Raw genomic sequence first — 22727 nt, 5'->3', positions numbered from 1 at the left:
AGATGAGAAAAGTGACATGGAAAGTTGGCTACTTGGCCATTGAAATACAAGGGGATGGGCGGAGTTACTGCAGCCAGCCACCAGGGGGCTCTGGACTAACGCTCGCATCACTCTTAACAGACGGCACACTGTCCAGTTCTATACAGTCTATGGTCTATAAGGAATAACATGGTGTTTCAAAAAATATAATACCTGTCAAACATCTGTAGGTGGCGAAATAGAAAAAAAAGGTTTTCTATTTCTGCCATCTAGTTTCCACTGGATTTTTTTTATTGTCGGTGCCGTAAAGTAGAAATATATCAGTAAGAAGCACTAAGCTAACGCACGCTTCGGACGCCGCGACTCCCCGGGTCAAGGTTGCATAGCAGCGGCAATATTTCATAGTTTGTCTTCACCGAAATGGAGTTTGTGGCACCAGAGCCTGTCTAGGGAGGTGGCACTAACCCTGTGTGAAATCGTCATGTTTGATAGGTTGTTAATACATTCTGAAAATGTTACTGTTCTGATCAAGGTCATGCAAAATAAAGCTATCGACTCAATACGACTCTGCCTCTGATTCCTAGTCTGTTTATCATTAAATAAAAATCTTGTTTCGTCATGTCTTTAGTGTCTATGAGCTACAAGCAATCGAATATCTCAACAATATCTCAATAACAGCCAACAAACTCTCAGCACAGTCAAACCAAAGTTAAGTCGTGTTGAAAAGAGGCTGAACCTTGCAAACGATTTACTTTTATAGACCACTGAAATCACGCGTGAATCACGCATGGAAATGACCATCACGTTAGGTTGTGACTGGTTGTGAGCGAGATCTAACGCTCTCCTCCGCCCGCGTACATTGAAACTAGCTCCCGGTTAGCATTAATAATCGTTTACTAGGCTACTTTAATGGCACCGACAATCAAAAAATCTAGTGGAAACTAGATGGCAGAAGTATGTAGGCCAATCGGCCCACCAGCTTTTTCTACTTTGCCACCTACAGAGTTTGACAGTGTACGATATTTTGAAACGCCATGTTATTTCCCATAGACATTTGACGACCGGAAGTTGGGTGGACACGGATGTTTCGGAGGCGGGACTTATTCCGGACAGGTCTATAGGGCTAGGACACCTTTGGCCAGGTAGAGCGAAAGTCGCAAACAATTTTTCAACCGTGTGAATGCGATAGAGGCTTTTGTTTGCATTTTGAGTAAAATGTGAATAAATAAACTACTCTATATTCTATGTCCGGAGTTATCCGCTCTCAGAAGCGGCCACCGAAAAGCTGCAACTAGGCTACTGTACATCAAGTTGAAAAATTGTTCACGAAACGTCGGACAAGCTGGGAAACTTGTGTATTATTCCGTGGCTTATACACCTGGATACCTTGAACTACGTTCACCGTCTGCTTGTTTCTTAAGTAACCTGGCGATTTCCATTGTCTTCAGACCCAAGTACAATCAGACATTACGGAAAAGACTTTGAAATGTTTGATGGGACAATCTGTGCAATCGTTGAAAACTCAAACTGATTCTGATCATTGAGATCCAGTATAAGTAAACAATTATTCCACTGCTTGGTTGAATTTCCCATTGTCCTACGTAATTTAGAACGACCATTAACCATATGTTATCTGCACACCTATGAAGTAGATCCATTTTTTGGCCGTATCACACTTGTATTAATTCGCAGAGTTCGATCGAATGCAGTGAAAGTTACCGTTAATTTGAAACATTGTATCAGCCTAAACCAACAAGCACCGACGAACTGCTACAATGTGCGATTTGTCTTCAATAACTTTTAATGTTTACGGAGACTATGGCAGTTTCGACAACTGGGCCAAGGCAGAATTGGGATGGCACATAGAAAAACCATTGAAAAGGAAAAGTTGGCCTACATCACCAGCTGTTATTGCGAACAAGAGGCACTAGACTATCACTATCACTACTGATGAGTTGGACGAAACTGAAAGCAAGAAACATGAAGAAAACACGAAGAGGAGCACTGCTTGGGCAGTAAGTGTTTTGGGCGATTGGCTAAACGAAAGAAACATAGGCCTAACGCTGAGTGATTTCGAAAGACTGGAGGCAGGTGCTGTTAACGAACACCTAAGGGCATTTTATGCAACCGTAAGAACAGCTGCGGGAAAAGAATACTCGATTTTGAGCTTTTTGGCCCGTTCGGAATGGTCTTAAGCGACATCTGATCAACATGAACATTGTCACCGATAAAGAATTTAAATCTGCCAATGACGTTTTTAAATCAGTCGTGAAAAACTATCGCAAGGCTGGCAAAGATGCAAGTGAGCATCACCCCCCCATCACTGAGGCCGATTTGCATGTCATCCGCACTTCAGACTACCTATTGCCCAACACAGCAGCCGGACTAGTCCGAAAAGTCTGGTTCGACATCCAGTTGAACTTGGCGAGGAGAGGAAGGGAGGGTAATCGAGACCTTCGTCCTGATTCATTTCATATAAAAAAAGATGAGGACGGGGTCGAATATGTGTGCCTGTCTCACAATGCTGAGACTAAAAACCACAAGACAGCGACGGACCCACAAAAGCAGATGTTCAGGGGCTTCATGTTTGCGCAGCCAGGTAACCCACTTTGTCCAGTTGCCAGCTTCAAAAAATATCTGTCTAAATGCCCACCTGACTCCAAGGCATTCTGCAGGACATTTTAAACAGAAGAGAGGTCTGGTACTCCCGTGAGCCAATGGGAGCAAATTACCTCGGCCTCCTACTTCCACGCATGAGTGAGGCATTAGGGCTGTCAGGGCGCTACACAAACCATTCAGTGCGGAGCACCGCAGTCCAGATGCTGTCTGAGGCTGGCCTGGAGAGCAGACAGATAATGTCAGTCACTGGACATAGGTGTGAGACCAGCCTAAAGAGTTACTGGGCACCATACACAGCTGACAGAAAACGCTGGAGCACGATTCTGTCTGGGAGCTGCCCCGCAGCAGGACCAACCAATGACGACCGAAGCCAAAGGAGCGTGGACGTGACTTCTAAGCCAGCACAGTCCATTGAGTTGCCTTTCTCGATGTCCAATTTCACCATCAACGGGAACGTGCAGTTCAATCTTAAACAATAAAAACGAATAGTATTGTAGCCTATAGTGCATGTCTGTTTTTAGTATTTTGGTGGGCAAGGTGGTGTATCATAAACAACTGTCACATTGCAACAGAGTTAAATGAGCTATTTTGACATTGACAGTGTAGCCTTTTCCTTTTCGAATCTTGGCATATGCCCGCTTGACAACGGGAGAGATAGAACTAACGACTGGCCTTTGGCCATAGCAACCATCAATTTAGAACTAACGACTGGCCTTTGGCCGTAGCAACCATTCATTTAGAACTAGTAACGGCAGTTTGTCCTGCAAGTTGAGAAATTAGTCGATATGTGTCGGAAGAAAGTAGTTCTACAAACAAGACAGTTTTGTCGATTAAAACGTTTAAATTGTAACAGGAAATGAACACACGCTTCGCGTCGGGGCCGGTTTACAACCTCGACCGTGCATTAACTTCTGTGAACAGACCACCGTGTCGTCCATTATCCCTTACGTAACTTATACACATTTAAGAACAACCCAGATAGCAATTTCCTTTGGGCCGGATCCGCATAAAAGCCTTTAGATCCGCCTGTAAGCGGACATACGGTATCTGACTGTGGGCCAGGTCTACTCCTGATACAGGTTTCAGCTCTGCTAGCAATGCTGTTTTATCACCGGTTTACAGATTTGTCCCAGGTCCAATTTCCGCAACTCAACTGGAAGTCAGGAGATGCGTTTAAAATACAAAACACTGATTTGGCCCAAACCTGTGATACGGATATGAGCGAAGGACCGCTTTTTTCACAGCAGACCCAGGTGGTAATGATATTAATTAAGGTGCTGATTCTGCTAAATTGACTGTCCTTTCCCTACTTCATTGTCAACTGGCTGCTAAAGAAAGGTATTTTGAATGGCACAAATTTAGAAACCATGGGGGGTGCACTATGTTCCCATGGCCACTTCATTTCTACAGTAAGGCTGGAAAAGAAGATATAGTTGGCTCAATATTGATCATATGTTCGTTTCATTATTTTTATTATTACCTAGCAGTAGTAAAAGTAGTCAATTGTTGTTTGTGTCAGATCTAACAGTGCTATGAAACAACCCCATATTCTTGCCACGCATGCAGAAGTCCAAGCAGTAATGTTAATCAAGGATCTTTGGTTTGCTCACTATCAATCTTTTGACATGATTTGCCAGCCTGGGGTTGACTAGGACAGCCCAACTTTTCAAGGTAGTATCTGCTTTTTATCTCTGTTGGTTTATTCAGAGACAACAACAAGCAACCGAGTTGATAACTTTACTATTATTTTCCAGCAACAACAACTAGCTTAACTTAAACAAAACAGCCATCACAATAACTATTTTGGAAAAAACAGTGATAACGCTAACATGATCACTGATGATAAAAAACGAGTGTAATTGTGACTTAGGCTATTTGCAAAAAGGAATAAATGTTTATTTTGTGTTGTTTCAGATTGACCATGGAGATGACTGAGGAAGACAGCCTGAATATCGATGGGAACAGTGGAATTAACACGACTTAAACTTTGTCTGGGATGGTACTTCTACAGACAGGTTGTTGAATAAAAAAAATAATAAGACACTTATGTGTAAAGTTTTTTTACCCCCCTTGTGTTTGTAGCCTAGCTTATGTTTATCAGTTGAGCTGTTGGGAAAACGTTACGAACTTTAGCCTGGGTGAACCTATAACGAACCTGTTAGCAAATGTGTAGCAAACAGATTTTTCAGGATAATTAGCCCTAATTACCAATCACATTTCACATGTCAAATAAAGCCGGCTGATGTCTGATAAGCGGGTCCATTACCACACACAATAAGCGGACCAGTATTGCATATGATAAACAGATCTGGAACACGCCAGTAACACAGACTACCATACGGAACTGGGCCAGTCTTAGCCCTTATTGGTACCAGATCCGTCCAAACGGATCCAGACCAATTTTGGACCGATAAAAGCGTTTGTGCGCGGATCAGGTCCATTATGCAGATCCGTGCCGGACGTTGTGGTAGGTGTGGCTCAGTTCCGTCCCAGTGTATGTTTGCTATCTGGGCAATATGTTTGTTCTGACTGAAAATTACACTGCCACACGTATGCCAAAAGGTTGTAAGACAATGTGGTAGAAACATGGAATCAAAAAAATAAATAATTTTTATCTTTTTTAAAATTTTTATAAACAATGGCATATCCAAAATTATTCATGCCCTTTTTAAATAATCAATAGAAACATCTTTATTTGCCATCAAAGCTTTCAAAATAGTTCTTATAACACCTACCAAGCCTCTCCGTGTCTCCACAATAAAGACCACACCTTTTTAGCAGCAATCTGGGTTTTGAGGCAGGAACGATTATTTGCATCACTTTGGCCTTGTGCTCACTTTTTTGACTGATTGAGGTCTGGACTCTGGCTGGCCACTCTAAAATGTTGATATTGTTCTCTGTTAACCATTGCATGAAGTTGAAGCATGAAGTTGAAACTTTAGAGGAAAAACACTCTTTAATAATAGGCCTACAATAAATAAATAAATAAACCGCTAATGACGTTTACTTTTGACCATTGCATTTATCGCCTGTAACTCCGTGATAAAAGGACCTAACAGGAAAGTATTTGGCTGAGCAACAGAGGTTAAATTCTAATGTTTTGTCCACATGATGTAGGTCTAATCACTTTTCAATCGTCCCAGGTCGTTCTCTCTCCAAACTTTATTCTCAAAATGTTGCGTTTAATGTTGACACGTCGAGATTAAAGTCGACATGATATTTCAACTTTATTTTTGAAATGTCGAGTTTAATGTCGACATGGCGACTTTAACTCATTGAGTGCCAAAAACGTAATATTACGTTTTTCCTTCCCATGCGTTGAGTGGCAAAAACGTAATATTACGTTTTTAGCTTTTTTTTTATTTATTTTTTTATTACGAAACTAGACACTCTAACACACCTTATATGTGATTTTGGGAACTCTGTGATGAATGGAAATGAAATATATGACGATCGAAAACTCATGAAAACGCACAATCTGGACATTTTATCTGGACGTTTTATCATAACTCGGCTTTTGATGGTTGCCGTTTTGGGCCGAATCAGTGACGCATGCACGTCAGCTCAAAACCAGGCCATTTTCGTGGGTCTATCACTAGGTGGCAGTCTCGCCAGGTCTCGCTAGGTCACTTCCCGGAAACTTTACAGGCAACACTTCATATTTCATGAAAGACGTTATATCTCCATTTCTAGAAAAAAAACTGGGATTTTGATGAAAACTAGCCACTGTTTAGCTTGGGATTTCTCAGGAACAGAGGTGTGTAGAAATACACGGTTTGCACCCACTGAGAGCTTAAAGTCTCACCTTTCAAACGAGCCATTGTATGTGTTCATAGCTATAACACAGAATATGCTGTGGCTGTACAAAAATCATCAACAATGGTCTAGATTGCTGGCACTCTAGGACAAAGCTTCCGAAAACAGCTTGGCATTCAATGAGTTAAAGTCGACATGTCGAGTTTAATCTCGTCATGGTAAAAATATGTTTTTCTTCATGTGTGGCCCTAATACTCTAACGCTAACAACCTTAGCTTATAATTAAATGATAAAATAAATACAAATTCTAAAAAACAAAAAGCATAAAAACAGGTATGTGTGTGTTTCACTACAAATAAAAATATGTTCTTCTCATAACTTATTTAAACCTGCATGGCAAACTTTAGGCACCAGGGTTAAGAAAACAACACCATTGGATTTTGATATCAAAATTTCAAAAGGCTTGAAAGTGGTCTTTGTAAGGGGGTAAATGTATCTAATTTGCCACTGGATGGCAAGCACCTCTAATTATGCACCTTTCAGTAAATACTGGATGTTGAACATATTTGAGCAGGTTTAACAAATTAACAGGAAAACAGTAGGCCTAAGATGTAAACCAACAATAGTAAACTATTACAAGCCTATAACCACAAACCGTTATTATAGTAGCCTGGTCATATCGGTTGCTGTCGTGGGTGACTTTGTTCTTCAGAGCCCTATTTTTACTACCCCTGCTGTCTGTACCACGTCCATTATGGACACCATCATCACGATTACCACTGCCACCTCCAGCTATGTTGGGCAGAGGGTCGAAATAAGCATGGTAGGGCCTATGCTTAGTGGACACCGTCGTATACACGCAAAGACGCACCCCATTCACAGATGCACCGTGACTATCACTGTCAATAGATGATCGATCATAATCTCCAAAAGGCAGATATTCTCCTTCAGAATCAGAATCTAGGTGAATAGCATACCCAAGACTTTATCACAAAAAGCCCCAACTTTCATTTACCATAGCCTACAAGCGTCAACAATATCCACCACTCCACAAAAACACCCCGTCTGTCCAGCCTCCTTGACAAAGCAGCACTCAACTCTTAAAACGACTGTCCAGGTGTCCCTTATTCAATTACTCACTCACTCACTCACTCAATCAAACCCTCATCCCATGAACAGAGGGGTATTCCAGAAAGCAGGTTTACTGGCTTAACTGGGTATGTTAACACAGAGTTAGCGGTAAACCTGGGATTTCAGTTCCAGAACGCTCAAATATGATCAGGCTATGTAAGTAACTATGGTAACATAGGCTCTGAACTGAACTGGGTATGTAAACCCAGAGTAAACGGTAAACCTGGGATTTCAGTTCCAGAAAGCTCAAAAATGATCAGGCTATGTAAGTAACTATGGTAACATAGGCTCTGAACTTAACCTGGTAGGGGGTAGGTTTTGTTCAGGTTATGTTCAATTACGTTCGGTTATTTCAGTGCATGTTCAATCAGGCCACTATTTTTACACTTGTCACACAATGGCGTTTCATTTTGACGAAGGTCAGATTGAAAAAAGAAGCACAAAATCATGTAATATTCATCCGTGCAATTCACCGTGAGAGGGCGATAAGACCACGACATCACATGATAGCCTATTCATTCTTTTCCAAACGAGTTTTTCAAGAGCGCTAGAGTTTTTCAGCTGAATCCTAAATATAGGCTACTTGAAAAGCAGCATGGTGGATTAGAATAGAATAAAACTAGATGTACCGCATAGCGGTACAAAATATGACCGCCGCTCAGTCCTGTACATCCGTTCCGCGAAAATAAATCACACTTCAATTTGTCTCCATATTTTACTCCATCCCCCACTCTTGAAACTTTTGTGTATGCTTGTTTGGCATGCCTGAGTGTGTGTTTGCGGCTGCACAGAAAATAGCCTACTGGTGCTGAAAAGGTGAATAGATTGTAGAATAGCCAAAGAAGATGTAGCATTGTTATAAAACCTTTAAAATCTCTAAACAATCACAAGTAGGGCAGTTCATCACAGTTCATCCATTGCGACTGGATTGATGAAAGGTCACTTACACCTGTAGGCTACATTGTATTTGGGAAAAGCAAAAGGTATCAGCATAATGTTATTTATTTATTTATTTATTTATTTATAAACAAAAACATCTCTGTCAGTTCCATGCCGTTTTCAACAGCTATCAAAAACAAAGGTCATTTTTGGATGGATGGATTTTTTGTGAATGTTGTGTTAGTTCAAATGTAATACTTTATTGTCAATGCACAAATTAAGTAACAGTAGTCTGAAACGTTATTGTTAGTGCACAAATTAAGTAACAGTAGTCTGAAACGAAATGCTGTTTTACATCTAACCAGTGGTGCAAATAACTGACATGTCCAAATGGGCCTTGATGAAATGCGTCCCTAGACTGTTCATACACATTTTAACGGGCCAAAGTTGAACAGCTGTTGTCCGTTATTGTTCGTGCAAATATAGGCTGATTGTTCCCTTGCATTGTGTAACTGAGGTCCATGGCTAGTCTGGCTTTCACCAGACCAAGCTCAATTTTTTAAGAAATCAAAAAATAAACCCAGCCTAGTCCATAGGCACCCGATATTGTTTAATTTTCCACGCTATTCTAAATGCAAAAATGCATCAGGGAGTTATGACAAAACTGTAACTAACAAACTAGATCCTAATAGAAAGCTGTTAGCTTCCCTAAGCTACAGGTAGGCTTATAAGGTAGGCCTATTTACAACATAAATTGTCAATAGGCTATGCTGGTGACACAAATAAAATCTCCTTTGGAAACCAATGGCTTACGCCTTACAGTATCAAGCGGACTTAAACTGCCGTATCGTGGCGAAAAGTTGTAATAAAATTCACGCAGCTGCATGAGTCAAGGAAAGCGCGAATGAAGTAGCCACTTCTAAATGGGACCCACTACACAGTAGCTTAAGGTGTGTTGCTAAAGCAGCCAGAATGAAATGAAGGTGTCATTGTTTGGATACTTCACACACACATGCTTTTTAATTTCACAGACTACAACTACCAAGCTGGAATCAAAGCACATCGATTCCCCTCTCACACCCTGCACGCACTTAAAACAAAATAAACAGGCGTCTCAGTCTCACGCATTTATAGGCAAAACTGTATCAGACCGGTGTAACGTTGGTAAATCTTCCATTGCACAGAATGATTTTTGTAGCACGTGCAACAAATGACAGTCGAAAGATACAATTACAGTGCTGCTATCAATTTGCTTGGTATAACCGCATTTATAGTTTTCTACAAATGCAATCAATCAAATTGGCCTCCATCACTCAACCAACGCTAACGGTAACATTACCTAGGTCCTTATTGATATTATAAGATTAACGTACCTGCAGTAAAAACCAAGCATGTCCGATAAACATCCTCAGATTTATTTTGGCTTCAAGAAGAAATGGGAATTACATTTCATGTGAACATCATCCTATCCTTATTAGACGTTTTCTGCGGTAAACCACAGTCCTTGTAGAAAGCGTTCATTGTTTTTCCAACCCACTTTTAACTTCCAACAAAATTATGTCTCACTGCAACGATGCGCCATACAGTGGACAAACGACTACTTATCACCAATACTGGAAATGCAGCCATGATGATTATGATGAATATTTATTTTGGCTTTCTTTTAATCCTACTGAATTTGTAATTATGTATCGGCCGTTCTAATACCGATAGTAGGATACCCCCAGAGAATGCCAGGTCAATCAAGGGTCAATGACGTGACGTGCAGATTTTCGTGTCCGAGTGCACTACTTTGGTTTAAAATATTTTTTAATGATTTATAATAAGCATTATTTTATTCTATAAAACCTGTTTAATTTGAACATATTTCCAGTTTGTCATAAAAATGATACATATTTTATGTTTTGCCATCTCAAACCCTCAAAATGTCAGGTGGCGCAACCGTCCGAGCAAGTTAACACTATGTAAAATGCATTATATATGTAATTTTAAATATCAATTAATATAATATTAATATGGTGGCATAATTTTATATTGAAAACCTTTCAAATAATCAAAGTTTAATAGTTACATTGTTCTTAAATTGTTTGGAATATTGAAAGCAACTTTGTCCGGAAATGTGCATATCTGAAATGTCAGGGCGGCGCAACCGCATTCATACAACTTTTATTTTGAATTGAAGAGAGAGATGAGTTAACAGGATATTGCATCATCAAAAGGACCCCAAGTGACCTTTACTGATGAGTGAAAGGTTTGTAAATCTCTCTCAAATATTGATAAAAATAGCTGTTTTTTCTTCATAGTTAGACTTGTACAGTTTCACATGTCAGGTGGTACAACCAATGTAAAGCTGTGAAAAAGTTATTTTAATCTAAAACTCTTTATTGTTTTGTAAAAATGAATGAACGAACTAGCTAGCAAAGTCAAAAGGTTATATAGGTGTCCAAGTAGATGCCTGAATAATTGGGAATTAGTAGCAAATGTCAGGTGGCACAACCAGAAGAAATGTCCTTTCTTGATGAAATAAACATGTTAACCTGATATATACTATTGAATATTTAAAAAAATATTAATTAAATGTACATTAATAGTAACTATATACATTAAATATATTTATATTATTACATTTTTTAAATATCCTTTTCAATGATTTTAGATGCCACTATCAAGCAAAGAAAAAGCAGCACGCTACAGGCAGCGCATTAAAAATGATCCAGCTGCAAGAGAGAGATATCTTGCAAGAAGGAAAGAAAGGTAATACATGTAGATAAGCCAGTTTTTGGGTAGTTGTTATTTTGTACAGCAGTCAGTCAGACTTAACATTAGAACATTTCAGTTAACCTTAGTATTTGTTTTTATAGTTATCAAAAGAGGAAGAGAGAGGGAAAATGTGTGAAGCCTCCAATCAGCCAGCTGTCTAGAGCAGAACAGGATAAAGTGAGGAAACAGTGGAAGGAAGATCAGAGAAAGAACAGGGAAAGGAAAAGGGCTATGGAGGAAATCTTGAATTTTACACCAGAGTCACTGGATACAACTCCCATAGCAGTAACACCTGAGTCAGTGGATCCCCCACCAATAGCACAACTTCAGCCTGACCCCCCTAACATTCATGCAGAGAACAGTTTAGATGATCAGCAACCAAGAGCATCTTCCACACCAATGAGAGCAAGCAGCTTTAGATGGAAAAAAGAGAGCAAAGTTGCCGTGATATGAACAAGATGAAAAGGGAAATGGAGGCTGCCAGACAAGAAACAGAAAAATTTAGAAAAACGCCTAGAAAGATTAAGACAGAACAGAGCTAGGAGTCAGGAAAATGTTAAATCTACAAAAAGGGGTGCAAAAAAACTGGCTCTACAAAGGAAAGAAACAGTTGTGGAGTTCCTCTGTCGTGATGAGAACAGTCGTTTGCTGCCAGGGAAAAAAGATACAGTGACAAAGAACAAAAACAAACAGCAACGCCGTGTTCTTGTTAAACCCCTAGCGGAACTCCATATCTCATATAATTCTGAAATGGAGAAGTCCCGCATGCTCTCTTACAGACAATTCGTCAGATATTGTCCTTTCTATGTGACTCAGCCAAAAGCATCTGACAGGAATACATGTGCCTGCATGGACCATGAAAATGTGAAACTGTTGTCTGAAAAACTGCAGCAGAAAGGTCTTCTGAAAACATCTAGTGTTTCTGAGCTGTTGTCTGCAATTGTATGTGATCCAGACAACAAGGCCTGTATGTACAGAATCTGTGCAAAATGCTGCTATACTGAGGTTGAAGTTTCACAACCCCAGACAGAGGAGATGATGGTGTGGTCTCAGTGGGTGAGAAAACCGGTCACAGAGGAGCAAAGGACATTCATGAACTTTGTGAAAGAGACACAACATGGTACATCATCTGAAATGTTGGAGCTTTTCAACCGAAAGCTTGATGGTCTTGCAAAGCACCATTTTAATTGGCTCCACCAGGCCAAAGAGTGCAGGGCATTAAAAGACAGCCTTAGAGATGATGAGATAGTTGTGCATGTTGATTTTGCAGAAAATTTCGGCTGCAAACTCAACAGGGAAGTGCAGGCTTTCCACTTTGGAGGAAACAGAAGGCAGGCCACTGTACACTCCTGTGTTGCCTACTCCTCAGGTGGAGTGCAATCCTTTGCCACTATCTCTGGGTCCCTCCGGCACGATGAGAGAGCTGTGTGGGCCCACCTTGAGCCTGTGATTAAAGATATTATGGACAATCGCAACCCACGTCCTACTACTCTCCATGTGATGAGCGATGGACCGGTCACCCAGTACCGTAATAAAAAGAACTTTTACCTGCTGAGCACCATCCCCTTCCTATCAGGATTCAAGCAGGTCACTTGGAACTTTTCTGAGAAGTCTCACGGGAAAGGTGCACCAGATGGGGTTGGGGGTGCTGTTAAAAGGATGGCTGACTCTTCTGTCAACATGGGAGTAGACATTCAAACCCCAGAGGAGTTCTACCAATTTTTGAAGGAGAGACAGGAATCAAGTGCAATTAAGTTTTTCTGGGTGTGTGAGGAGGACATCAGGAAGTATGATGAGTCTGTCCCTGAAGTTGTGCCCCTGGTAAAGGGAACTATGGGCATACACCAGATCCTGTCAACTGAACCAAGGACAATTCTACATCGAGAGCTGTCCTGTTTCTGTAGCAGGCCTGACATCTGCCAATGCTACAAACCCACCATGATAAGCTTTCCAGCGAGCAGTGCCGAGGCAAGTGTAAATGTTCAACAGGGTCTTACTGGAAAATTTGTCTTGGTAAGGTATGAGGAACAGCCATTTGTGGGGCAGGTTCTTCAGGTGTTTGATGAAGAGCTAGAGGTCAGCTGCATGCAGCAGTTTGGCTCAAGAATGCTTTCACTTGGCCCCATCCTGCAGATGTTACCTTATATTACCACACTGATGTTATAAAAGTAATATCCGAACCAGAGCCACTTAATTCAAGGCACACGCGTCTTACCAATGCCGACTGGGACTGCTTTAGTAGGCCCGCCTAACATGAATCAATTCCATTCATTGGAGCCTGTTCACTTTATAATGAATATGATGTGTCATTTTGTTATGTAATGTTGCTCAAACAGTGTTCTTTCTGATCAGTTTAGTACAGTTTACTTAAAAGGAATAACCAGTTTTTATCTGTACCAATTAGTGCTTCATTCAAGCCTATTCAGTTTCTAATGAATATAAAGTGATATTTTGTCATGTAATGTTGCTCACACAATGTTCTTTCTGATCAGTTTAGTACAGTTTTCTTAAATGGAATAACCTGTTTTTATCTGTACCAATTAGTGCTTCATTCAAGCCTATTCAGTTTCTAATGAATATGAAGTGATATTTTGCCATGTAATGTTGTTTCTGATCTGTTTAGTTTCTTTAAATAGAATGATAACAAGTTGTTATCTTTACCAATTAATACTTGAATAGACCCAAGACACCTGAGATTGTTTTATTCTGTGAAATAAAAATGAAATTATTCAACATATGTGTTGTTATTATGAATCTTGTCAGACGGCGCAACCGCATCGTCAGGTGGTGCAACCAGGTAAAATACTAATTTAAACCAAGAAATGGGAGATTGAAGTGAACAAATGTTTGGAAATTGTGATGTAAATAATCATTCTATGCAACAATATACTTTTAAAATGTATAGAGTATTTATTCACATTTTAAATCTAAAGTTTGATGTTGGAAACCCAAAATACCTGCCCCCTACAATAAAGAATCCATAAGTTACTTTTAATACCCAGCTCAACTACAAAATAATAATGTGTTGGGCACTGTAGACACTTTCAGGTATACTTACTAAAAAAAAAAAGGAAGTGAGTTTTTTTTTCAAGAAACTTTCGGTTGTACCACCTGACATTTTTTTGCTGGTGAAATTGCAAATGGGTGGATGACAAATAAGCCTGAAAAAAGGAATTTAAAAAAACTTCAAATATCATCCCTAAAAAGTGTTTATATGTGTTGCTGTATCTCTAAACTTCACTAATATACATTTTTTTTCCAAAAAAAAAAAGTGAAATATATATTTATATGTCAATTTGTCATGTTAGTGCCTAAAATTGTCATATGGTGTGACGTGAAAATAATTTGAAATAAAATGAAAATTAGATACTTTTTTCTACTTTAATTTATGTCACTGTACATTTTAATCACGTTTGCTTTGATTTGCAACATTTCCTTATGAATATTTAGAAGAAAAACCTAAAATTTAACAAGTTATTTTGTCAAGGTGGAGAATGCTCCTAAGTGTAACCAGATATTTTAGCTTAATTCTGATATTTCTTGTAAGAACTCACTCAAAATTCTTGAGGTTCTTGCAGATACCATTTCCTTTATGTGCTATTGATGTTTTAATGATTTTTCAATTATAAAGTCTTTTTTGTGACATTATTTAATGTCACACCAAATGACATGGTGTCACACCATATGATGAACTGCACCACTCCACCATGTGTCAGAGCAAAACAGGGTTTTTAATGACAATAAAATCATTAAAAATGAATTTTGAAGTCACTCTATGAATGGTGTATGCGTGTAACAGCAAAATAGATGAAAGTTTAGTATTTATTTTTTTTATTTTTTTTAAACTTACATGGCATGGTAACATAAAAGAAAAAAGTATGAGAAATATGAATTGTACAGATACATTTTTTCCCCAATTATCACAGATTTAACAAAAAAACATATAATATCTGAATTTAAAACATATTTTTACAAGAACTTTTATGTAAAAATGCAATTTGGTCATATGGTGTGACAGAAATTTCATATAGTGTGACTTGAAAAAAGCTGTCACACCATATGATGCAGCGTCACACTATATGACATTTTGACAGTTAAGCTAATTTTCTAGACAGTTAAATACAGCTAACTATTATTTAGCATGCAACTGACCACATGGCAGCAGTGCTTTTTAAGAATTCATGAAGAATATTTGTGGAAAATAGCTACTTTTTAGGCAAATGATGTCACACCATAAGACACTAAAATTTGGCCACGATTGATGATGTCCAATTCAAAGCTTTTTATATAAAAATCTAAAAAGCAGAACTCACCTCTTGACGTTGCCAATTACTCCTGACATTCTATTGTTACTTCCTGATTAAGCAGGGTCCTCTTCACAATAATAATGTCCAAATGAATGCCCAGTCAAAATATACAATATAGTGTCACGCCATATGACAACCATTTTATGGACAAAATATATTTGATTATAACTTAGTTGGACAGCATGCATAAACATCAAAACTTTTTTTGTGGTTGTAAAAACATCCAATTATTTTATATGCATGGTAAAACTTTAAAGTAATTATACTTTTTATTTGATATACACTCTTTTTTAGGAAGTTCGCACACATGGTGGACAGTCACACCATATGACATTTTTTATGTTTGGATGATTATTTTAAGTCAAAAGTGAAATACAAATCCAATAAATTTAATATGACAGAACTTGAACCTACCAGACCTACAACATTTCCATATAAATTCTTAACAATTGCCATTTTTTATAAGTGTGTGACACATGGACAGTCTGAATTCTGCCATTTGTCATCTACCCAAATACAGTCTAAAACTCTATTTAAACCTTGTAAATGTTGTGCAACCATTAAGACTTGTTTAAACACACTCTTCCAACTTCAAATGAATGTATTCTGTCCATTTTTACAGATTTTTAAAAATATATACTTTTTGAAGGCTTATTTGTCATTGACCCTCATACACATAAAATTTGGTGCAGTTCTGAACATCTTAACTGAAGATAGGGGCGATTAAAGCAGAATAATATTGCATTTTCATTTTTTACCGGAGGGGGGGTGCAAATCACAAATGAGTGATTATGGGCCAGATTGATGTGGGCCCTTGAGACCAACATACCATAAAAGATTCTTCATCCTCAGTGCCACGGTTCAGGTAGTTATTTAGGAAAAACTGCTTTTTTGCGGTTCGGGGGGGCCCAGCACGGGGGGGGAGTGGCCTCCGGGGACAAAATGAAATTACCCAAAATTATGGGCTACATACCCACCAAATTTCATGTGCCCCGGTGGTTCGGTGTCCTGGGTATCGTTGACCAAAAATTCAGGAAGTAGATGACGAACAAAAAAAAAAAAAAACTTTGACAATCCCTATATGACCGCTTCGCTAGCTTCGCTAGCGGCGGTCATAATAAATCTTTAATGTAGGCTAGCTAGCCTAGCCTACACCATAGTGGACATTTGTGTTTGGCTCACCAGACAGATGGACAAACAACATCTCAGACACATTAAATATATAATTAAAACAAGTACAGTACAAAAAAGGGGAAACATAGCCTATAGAAAATTGATAAATAAGTTTAAATATATAGCTGTACAGGTCAGCCGGGTATGTATGTTGTCACTAAGTTTGGTTAAGAATGCTGATGGCATTTGGGATAAAAATATTTTTAATAGGCTACTACACACGCTCTCCGACTGGGAGTTTTGTAGTGTTGGAGATGAGAGCATATCGGCAAGCTGTCGGTCGGTGCGTAAAAGTTTGCCTTAGCTAAAGCAGTCCCTGCGCTAACTTCATTCGTTTTCCTGGACACAAACCCACAAGGATCATTAATGTGTAGTTTCACCAACTGGCAGGTCAGCATCACTTATTACATTTTCCAAATGTGCACTGAAATGTCCAATAGGCTACCCATGCCTTCCGACATTCACCCTTCCGATGATGGGTATAAAAGTTTAACTTGGCCCACAGCTGCAGAACCCGTGTTAAAATACAAAATTACATTTGGGATTCTCAAAGAATTCTATGGCCCACTCAATCTGTGACAAGGTAGGCTAGTTTAAGAAAGCATCATTCAAAGCAGTCAATACAATACGTGATGTCCAGTGAATTATTTAATTGTGCTTTTTGACATTAAATAGGCTATCCTAAGCGTGCGCATTTACACGGTCAGTTAGGCTATTCTCTGCCAAGCAAGGTCTCGGATGCAGGCGCTTAAGTATTGCTCTTTTTTTTGTTACAGTTCTCTCCTCGTAAGCCTCGACTCCGCCTCTGAAAAATACGGTGCTCTTCGTTCGGGCGGTTTCACTCATTGTTTCAACTCTCAATAGATGATGCCTTTATAAGTTAGCGTGAAGCAGCACAACTCTAGGTTATCTAACACAGGGTTGATTGAACTAACTGGTAACCGGTGTTTTGGAACCGACAGCTCGGGTTTAGTCGCCACAGGTTCAGACAACCCAGAGGTTAAGTTTTATCTCAGTGTTTGTTAAACCTCCTTTCTGGAATTACTATACAATACAACAACAAATAAATTACCTTGGCACATTTTTATGAGTGTTGGAATTGAGATACTAAAAGGACAGTGAGTTATTGTTATGTTTTGATATTGAAATCAATAGGGGACTTTTGTCCCAAATAGTCAGTTCATTAGTGGTCATTCAGTGTAATGACATCAAAAAGCCATATTAAAATCATATCAGAAACTGATTGTCATGTGACAATCTGTGACATCATCAAAGGACCCCTGGAGACCCCTGAGGTGACACAGTAAGGTGAGTTTAGCTCTCTTTATTTACGTTATTTTTGATAGTTTTCGTGTTATTCTCTTAGTCCTTTTTACTGCTTTCAAGTCGGCTGATGTTGTTAACGTCTGTCCATTGGGAGCTTGCTATGGCTAGCTTTTGCCCTGGGCCTCTTACATCCTTCCCATCCATCTGTGAGCCGGTGCTGCACTTCACTGTCTGGTCGAGGGGATTTCTCGGGACAACAGCTGGAGCTACTCTGAGAAATATCTGCTGAGGCCGCCGAGCTGTTTCTGACCAGTGAGCTGCCATGCCAACTGCCTGGAGTCTGGATTGAGCAGACTACGTTAACGTTAACGTTGAAGAACTCTGCATTACGGACCTACAAACGGTCGCTGTTAAACGTCCACCGTTGCTGACAAGATCGCCCATGACTTCGGACTGTTATGCTTCCAGTGACTTCGGACTGTTATGCTTCCAGACTGCCAGTGTAAAGAACTTTGTTGGCGTTGCATGCATCGGTTGTGGAGACACAACTGTGCGCAGTTTCACGCGAGTCATCATTGCCCTTGGACATTTTCAGCCGGTTGGAAATTGGACTAATTTTATTTTTAATTTGTATTTATTTTATTTATTAATTTGTTTGTTGTTTGTCTTGTATGTCTTGGTGTCACGGGTACGCTGGCGACTACGCCGCTCCGTCCGGCATCTTTTGTGTTTGTTATTTCTTAAATGTAGTTCTATGTCTTGGTGTCGCAGTGCGGCTGGCGACTCACGCCCGCTCCGTCCGCTATTGTCTTTGTTAGTCTATGATTTTGTATGTGTCAATGACAATGTCTTAATGTGGAGCGCTTTGGGTGGCACTCTGTGCACGTTAAATGCGCTATACAAATAAAACTGACTTGACTTGACTTGACTTGACTTATATATTTTATATTTTCACCTTTTTATGTTGTGGTAACTTGATATACAAATCCACATGTCTTTCAGTGTAATGCCAGGAAACACTTTTATTGTTAGATATTCATCTAAACAAGTGTATTTAGTAAATAACTGTTATAAACTTTGTAGATCAAGGCCATTGTTTGATATAGGTGGCTAACTGTTTGCCTGTAAAATATGATTAATTATTAAAATGTCATTCAGTGTAATGGCTATGTCATTCAGTGTAATGGCTATATCATTCAGTGTAATGGATATGTCATTCAGTGTAAAGCAGTGGCATTAATATAATGAGTAATAATAATGTAGTGAGACAGTAATAATAATGTATTAATACAGTAGTAATGCATTAATAATCGTATTTGTAATAAAATATATGATTATCATTATTATTGCTATTATTATTATAATGCACATTTTATGATTAAGTGAATGTAACATATTACCCTAATAGTATCTGTAATTTTCATTTTAATAATGATTAATAATTAAATGTTTTTAAACTTTAAAATCACTTTTTATTGATTTTTCTAGATGCCTTCCAAGCATGTGAAGAAGGGAGGCGACATACAGAAGCCAGAGGACCTCTACATTTGCTCAGCGAGAGACTCTGGCAACGAGTAATGATGCACGTAACTTTTGCCCCTTGCATCGCGGGGGACCAATCATATCTGTGTATCTGATATAGGCGGGCCAGAGGCGAGCTAAACCGCTGACGGACATAGTGCTATCCAATTGCGGTCGAAGTCCGGAATGAGTCAGTTAACATTGATCGTATAGTGTTATCCAATTACGTGCAGTGAGATTTTCAAATGCGTGCTTGGTGCCGCCCCTCGAGTTGGGCCATTACGTTATTCGTGGCCAGACCCTTAATCTTTCAGATTGGGCCTGGTCCTTCAGGCTAGCAGGTAGTTGCAGAGGAGGTAGAAGTCAACTGCATGCACCAGAGTGCTGCTGGTAAAAACGCATTTGTCTGGTCAGACATAGCAGACAAAGTGTTCTATTTCAAAGAGGACATCAAGGCTGTTGTGTCTGAGCCAGAGCCCCTTACAATGAGGCAGTCCAAGCTTAGCCATGGAGACTGGGAGAAGTTTTTGGAATAATTAAAGAATGTTTATTTGATGTTCATCTCATTTTAAATGTTCCTTTATTTGTTAAGTTTTAAATGTTCAATAAAAAATGATTATTCTTTGACAATATCTTCTGCTGCATCATTTACTTAGGATTGTGTCTAGTTTTGTCTAATGATATTACAACAATACAACAATAGTTGTGCTTATAGTGGCATTGCATTATACCTTTTTGATAAGACGTCATTCAGAGTAATAACTTGGTCATTCAGTGTAATGCATATATTTATCTAAAAAATAAATAAAATGCAAATAATAACTTTTGTTTATTACCACATATATTCAAAATATGCAATTAAACTAAATAATATTGGTTTTTAAACAGAATTCACTTTGGTGCAAAAACTTATTCCTGACAAATGGGTAAAACCTGGTGGTGGAAATAATATTTGCAGAATGTAAAGGTTTCAAATTACAACTAATTAGTATTTTGGAATGGCAATGCAGTCCTTACATATAGTGCTTTAATAAATCAAACACCTTCTCTAAATCTTCTTATGCCTGCCAAGGTTTTTTTGTATTTTAAAATGTATTACACTGAATGACGTTTTAGGGGTTGTTTCCTAGAAATCAGAGAAAAAATGTATGTTTTCTACTATTTTTTGTTCCGAAAATATTTGAATTACATAATATACACTATAGTGTCCAGAAAGAACAAAAAGTTCTGAGTTCTTGAATACTTTTATTTTTTGGAGGCTTGAAAACCCAGTTTTGTCTTTGACCCAGCTATAAACCCACTAAACCAAGTTCAAGTTAACATGAGTGCCATTTGATATAGTCACAGCAAATGCAATTAAATGAAAATAAAAACATGACCTGTGCAGGTTATGGCCTCCTTACACCAAACAACTTTGACAAGATTTGGGAAACACTCATGAATGATTGTAGTCTTTTGAGTAAAGCTACAATCTTTCAAGAATCTTTCCCAAATCTTGTCAAAGTTGTTTGGTATAAGGAGGCCATTAGTAGTAGGCCTAACACCCGTCAGCAAAATGAACTGATTGTGTCGCGCATGCGACTTCTGATGGCGAGTTCTGGATTAGGTCTATAATGTTTGTGCCACGATCACACCCAATGAAAGTTAACACAGCAACTTCAAATATCACTGTTTGATCAAATGCTTCAGCCATGTAAGAAATAAGCAGTTCGTCAACTATATCTGGTTTTATTAAGTCGATAACGTTATGACCAAAATATCAAATTGATCCATGCGTTTTGAGCCTATACTTGTTCCGTGCTCCATGCAGTAGGTTATTACAACACGGTTTACAGCACCTCGACTCACTGTACATTGTCATTTTCGATACGACGATAATTTAATGTTTTTTTTTTTTATCGGAATCCGCTATCCTAGTAACGTAGATAAATGAATTGTAATGAATTGGCGAAAATAGGTGAGGATCTAGCCTTGGCCGTCTAGAAGTTAGCCTAGTTGTTAAATAAAGTCTAATGAGCTTGTTAGCTAGTTTATGTTCACCAAAGCTATGGCTGGCAGTAACGTTAACTGGCAGTTAGCCCACTAACCTGCGTCGTCCTTCATGTGGCCAAAGATCGTAGAACAGTTCAACTGTCTCGTAGGATATTTATCTTCTGGCCTGTCCTCGGTTGGCGTTGCTTAGATACTATAAACAGAATGTTTGTTTACAGTATCTCAGCAACACCATCCTGGGGCCTAGAATCTTTGCCTGTACTACGAAGGGAGCTTAACCTACCCAGATGTAACCCAGGGTTACTTTGTTAAACCGGGGTTGACAAAACCTGGTTATCTTAAGTGGTGTTAATCGGTACTACGACGCTGATTATGAAGTTTGTTGAGCTAGGGTTAACCTAATTGGAGTTTGTGCGCGTTCAGATAAAAGGGGCGGGTTGCAGCGCAAGTCACCACTTTCAGTGATGACGCGATCACCTTATTTTATGGATGAGGAATGCACAATTATTATGACAAGTTATGAGGCTGAGTTATGAGGAATTAAAAACCACTCTACGACAAAAATCAAATACGTCGGCAGTGAACAAAGCAAGGCAAGGATGTTGGCAACGTATTGCAGATCGGGTAGCCTAAATGCCTAAAAGTAAAGTTTTATTTCCACATGTTCTTCAAATATGTGTTAGGATTAATGGCTTGCGGAATGTATGAAATGAGTTGAAATAATTAAATTGCCTATTTTGAGTTCATAGAAAGGCCTACAGATGCAACACAATTCAGAAGTGGGCATATAGATTACAGTAATAGGATAGGCCTAATTGAATGTTTAAGTAGCCCCATTGACTGGTTTAGTAGGCTACATGCCTAACCATTGCCAAACGCACATGGCAGCAGGTGAAAATGAAACACAAACACAGTATTCAGAATAGTGGTTTATATAGTCATAACTTGCATTAATATTTCTTAATTATGAAAACATGTAGGCCTAGTATGCTTATCGCCTTCACTTGGCCTCTGTTTTACAGCTAACAAGAAAAAGGTGTCTTTGAACACTACTGTAAAGCACGGACATACAGTATTCTTGCTCAGATGTTCAGCATCACCGATTAGATGGAATACATGAATGTCCACGTAGGGCATTGCTATGACGGGTGACATTAGAGACTTCTGCCTAGATCATCTGACAAAGATAACGAATTCCCTCGGCTGACAATCTATATCTTCATATATATATATATATGACGGTATCTAAAACCCCTCGAAGAGAGCACTTCACGATTTGCGCTCCGATGTCGTATGGATCATCCAGGTACGCCGACATTGTCTCGAATTGTTAGTGGCGGGGTG

General features: G+C 38.9%; 1 protein-coding gene across 1 annotated transcript in view; it reads right to left on the bottom strand.

Moving 5' to 3' along the window:
• nme5 (NME/NM23 family member 5) overlaps positions 1 to 21567 on the bottom strand; it is a 62606-nt gene extending 41039 nt beyond the window's left edge. Inside the window, exon 1 of the mRNA XM_048231075.1 lies at positions 21479 to 21567. Coding sequence (XP_048087032.1) covers positions 21479 to 21494 — 16 coding nt within the window. The 5' untranslated portion in view covers positions 21495 to 21567. The remainder of the gene's footprint in view (positions 1 to 21478) is intronic.
• Between the last annotated feature and the right edge of the window lie 1160 nt (positions 21568 to 22727).

Source organism: Alosa alosa, chromosome 21, assembly GCF_017589495.1.
Source record: "Alosa alosa isolate M-15738 ecotype Scorff River chromosome 21, AALO_Geno_1.1, whole genome shotgun sequence".
In the NCBI taxonomy this organism is placed as follows: domain Eukaryota; kingdom Metazoa; phylum Chordata; class Actinopteri; order Clupeiformes; family Clupeidae; genus Alosa; species Alosa alosa.
Note: the sequence above shows the minus strand (reverse complement) of the source record. Positions and strands in the feature narration are given on the sequence as shown.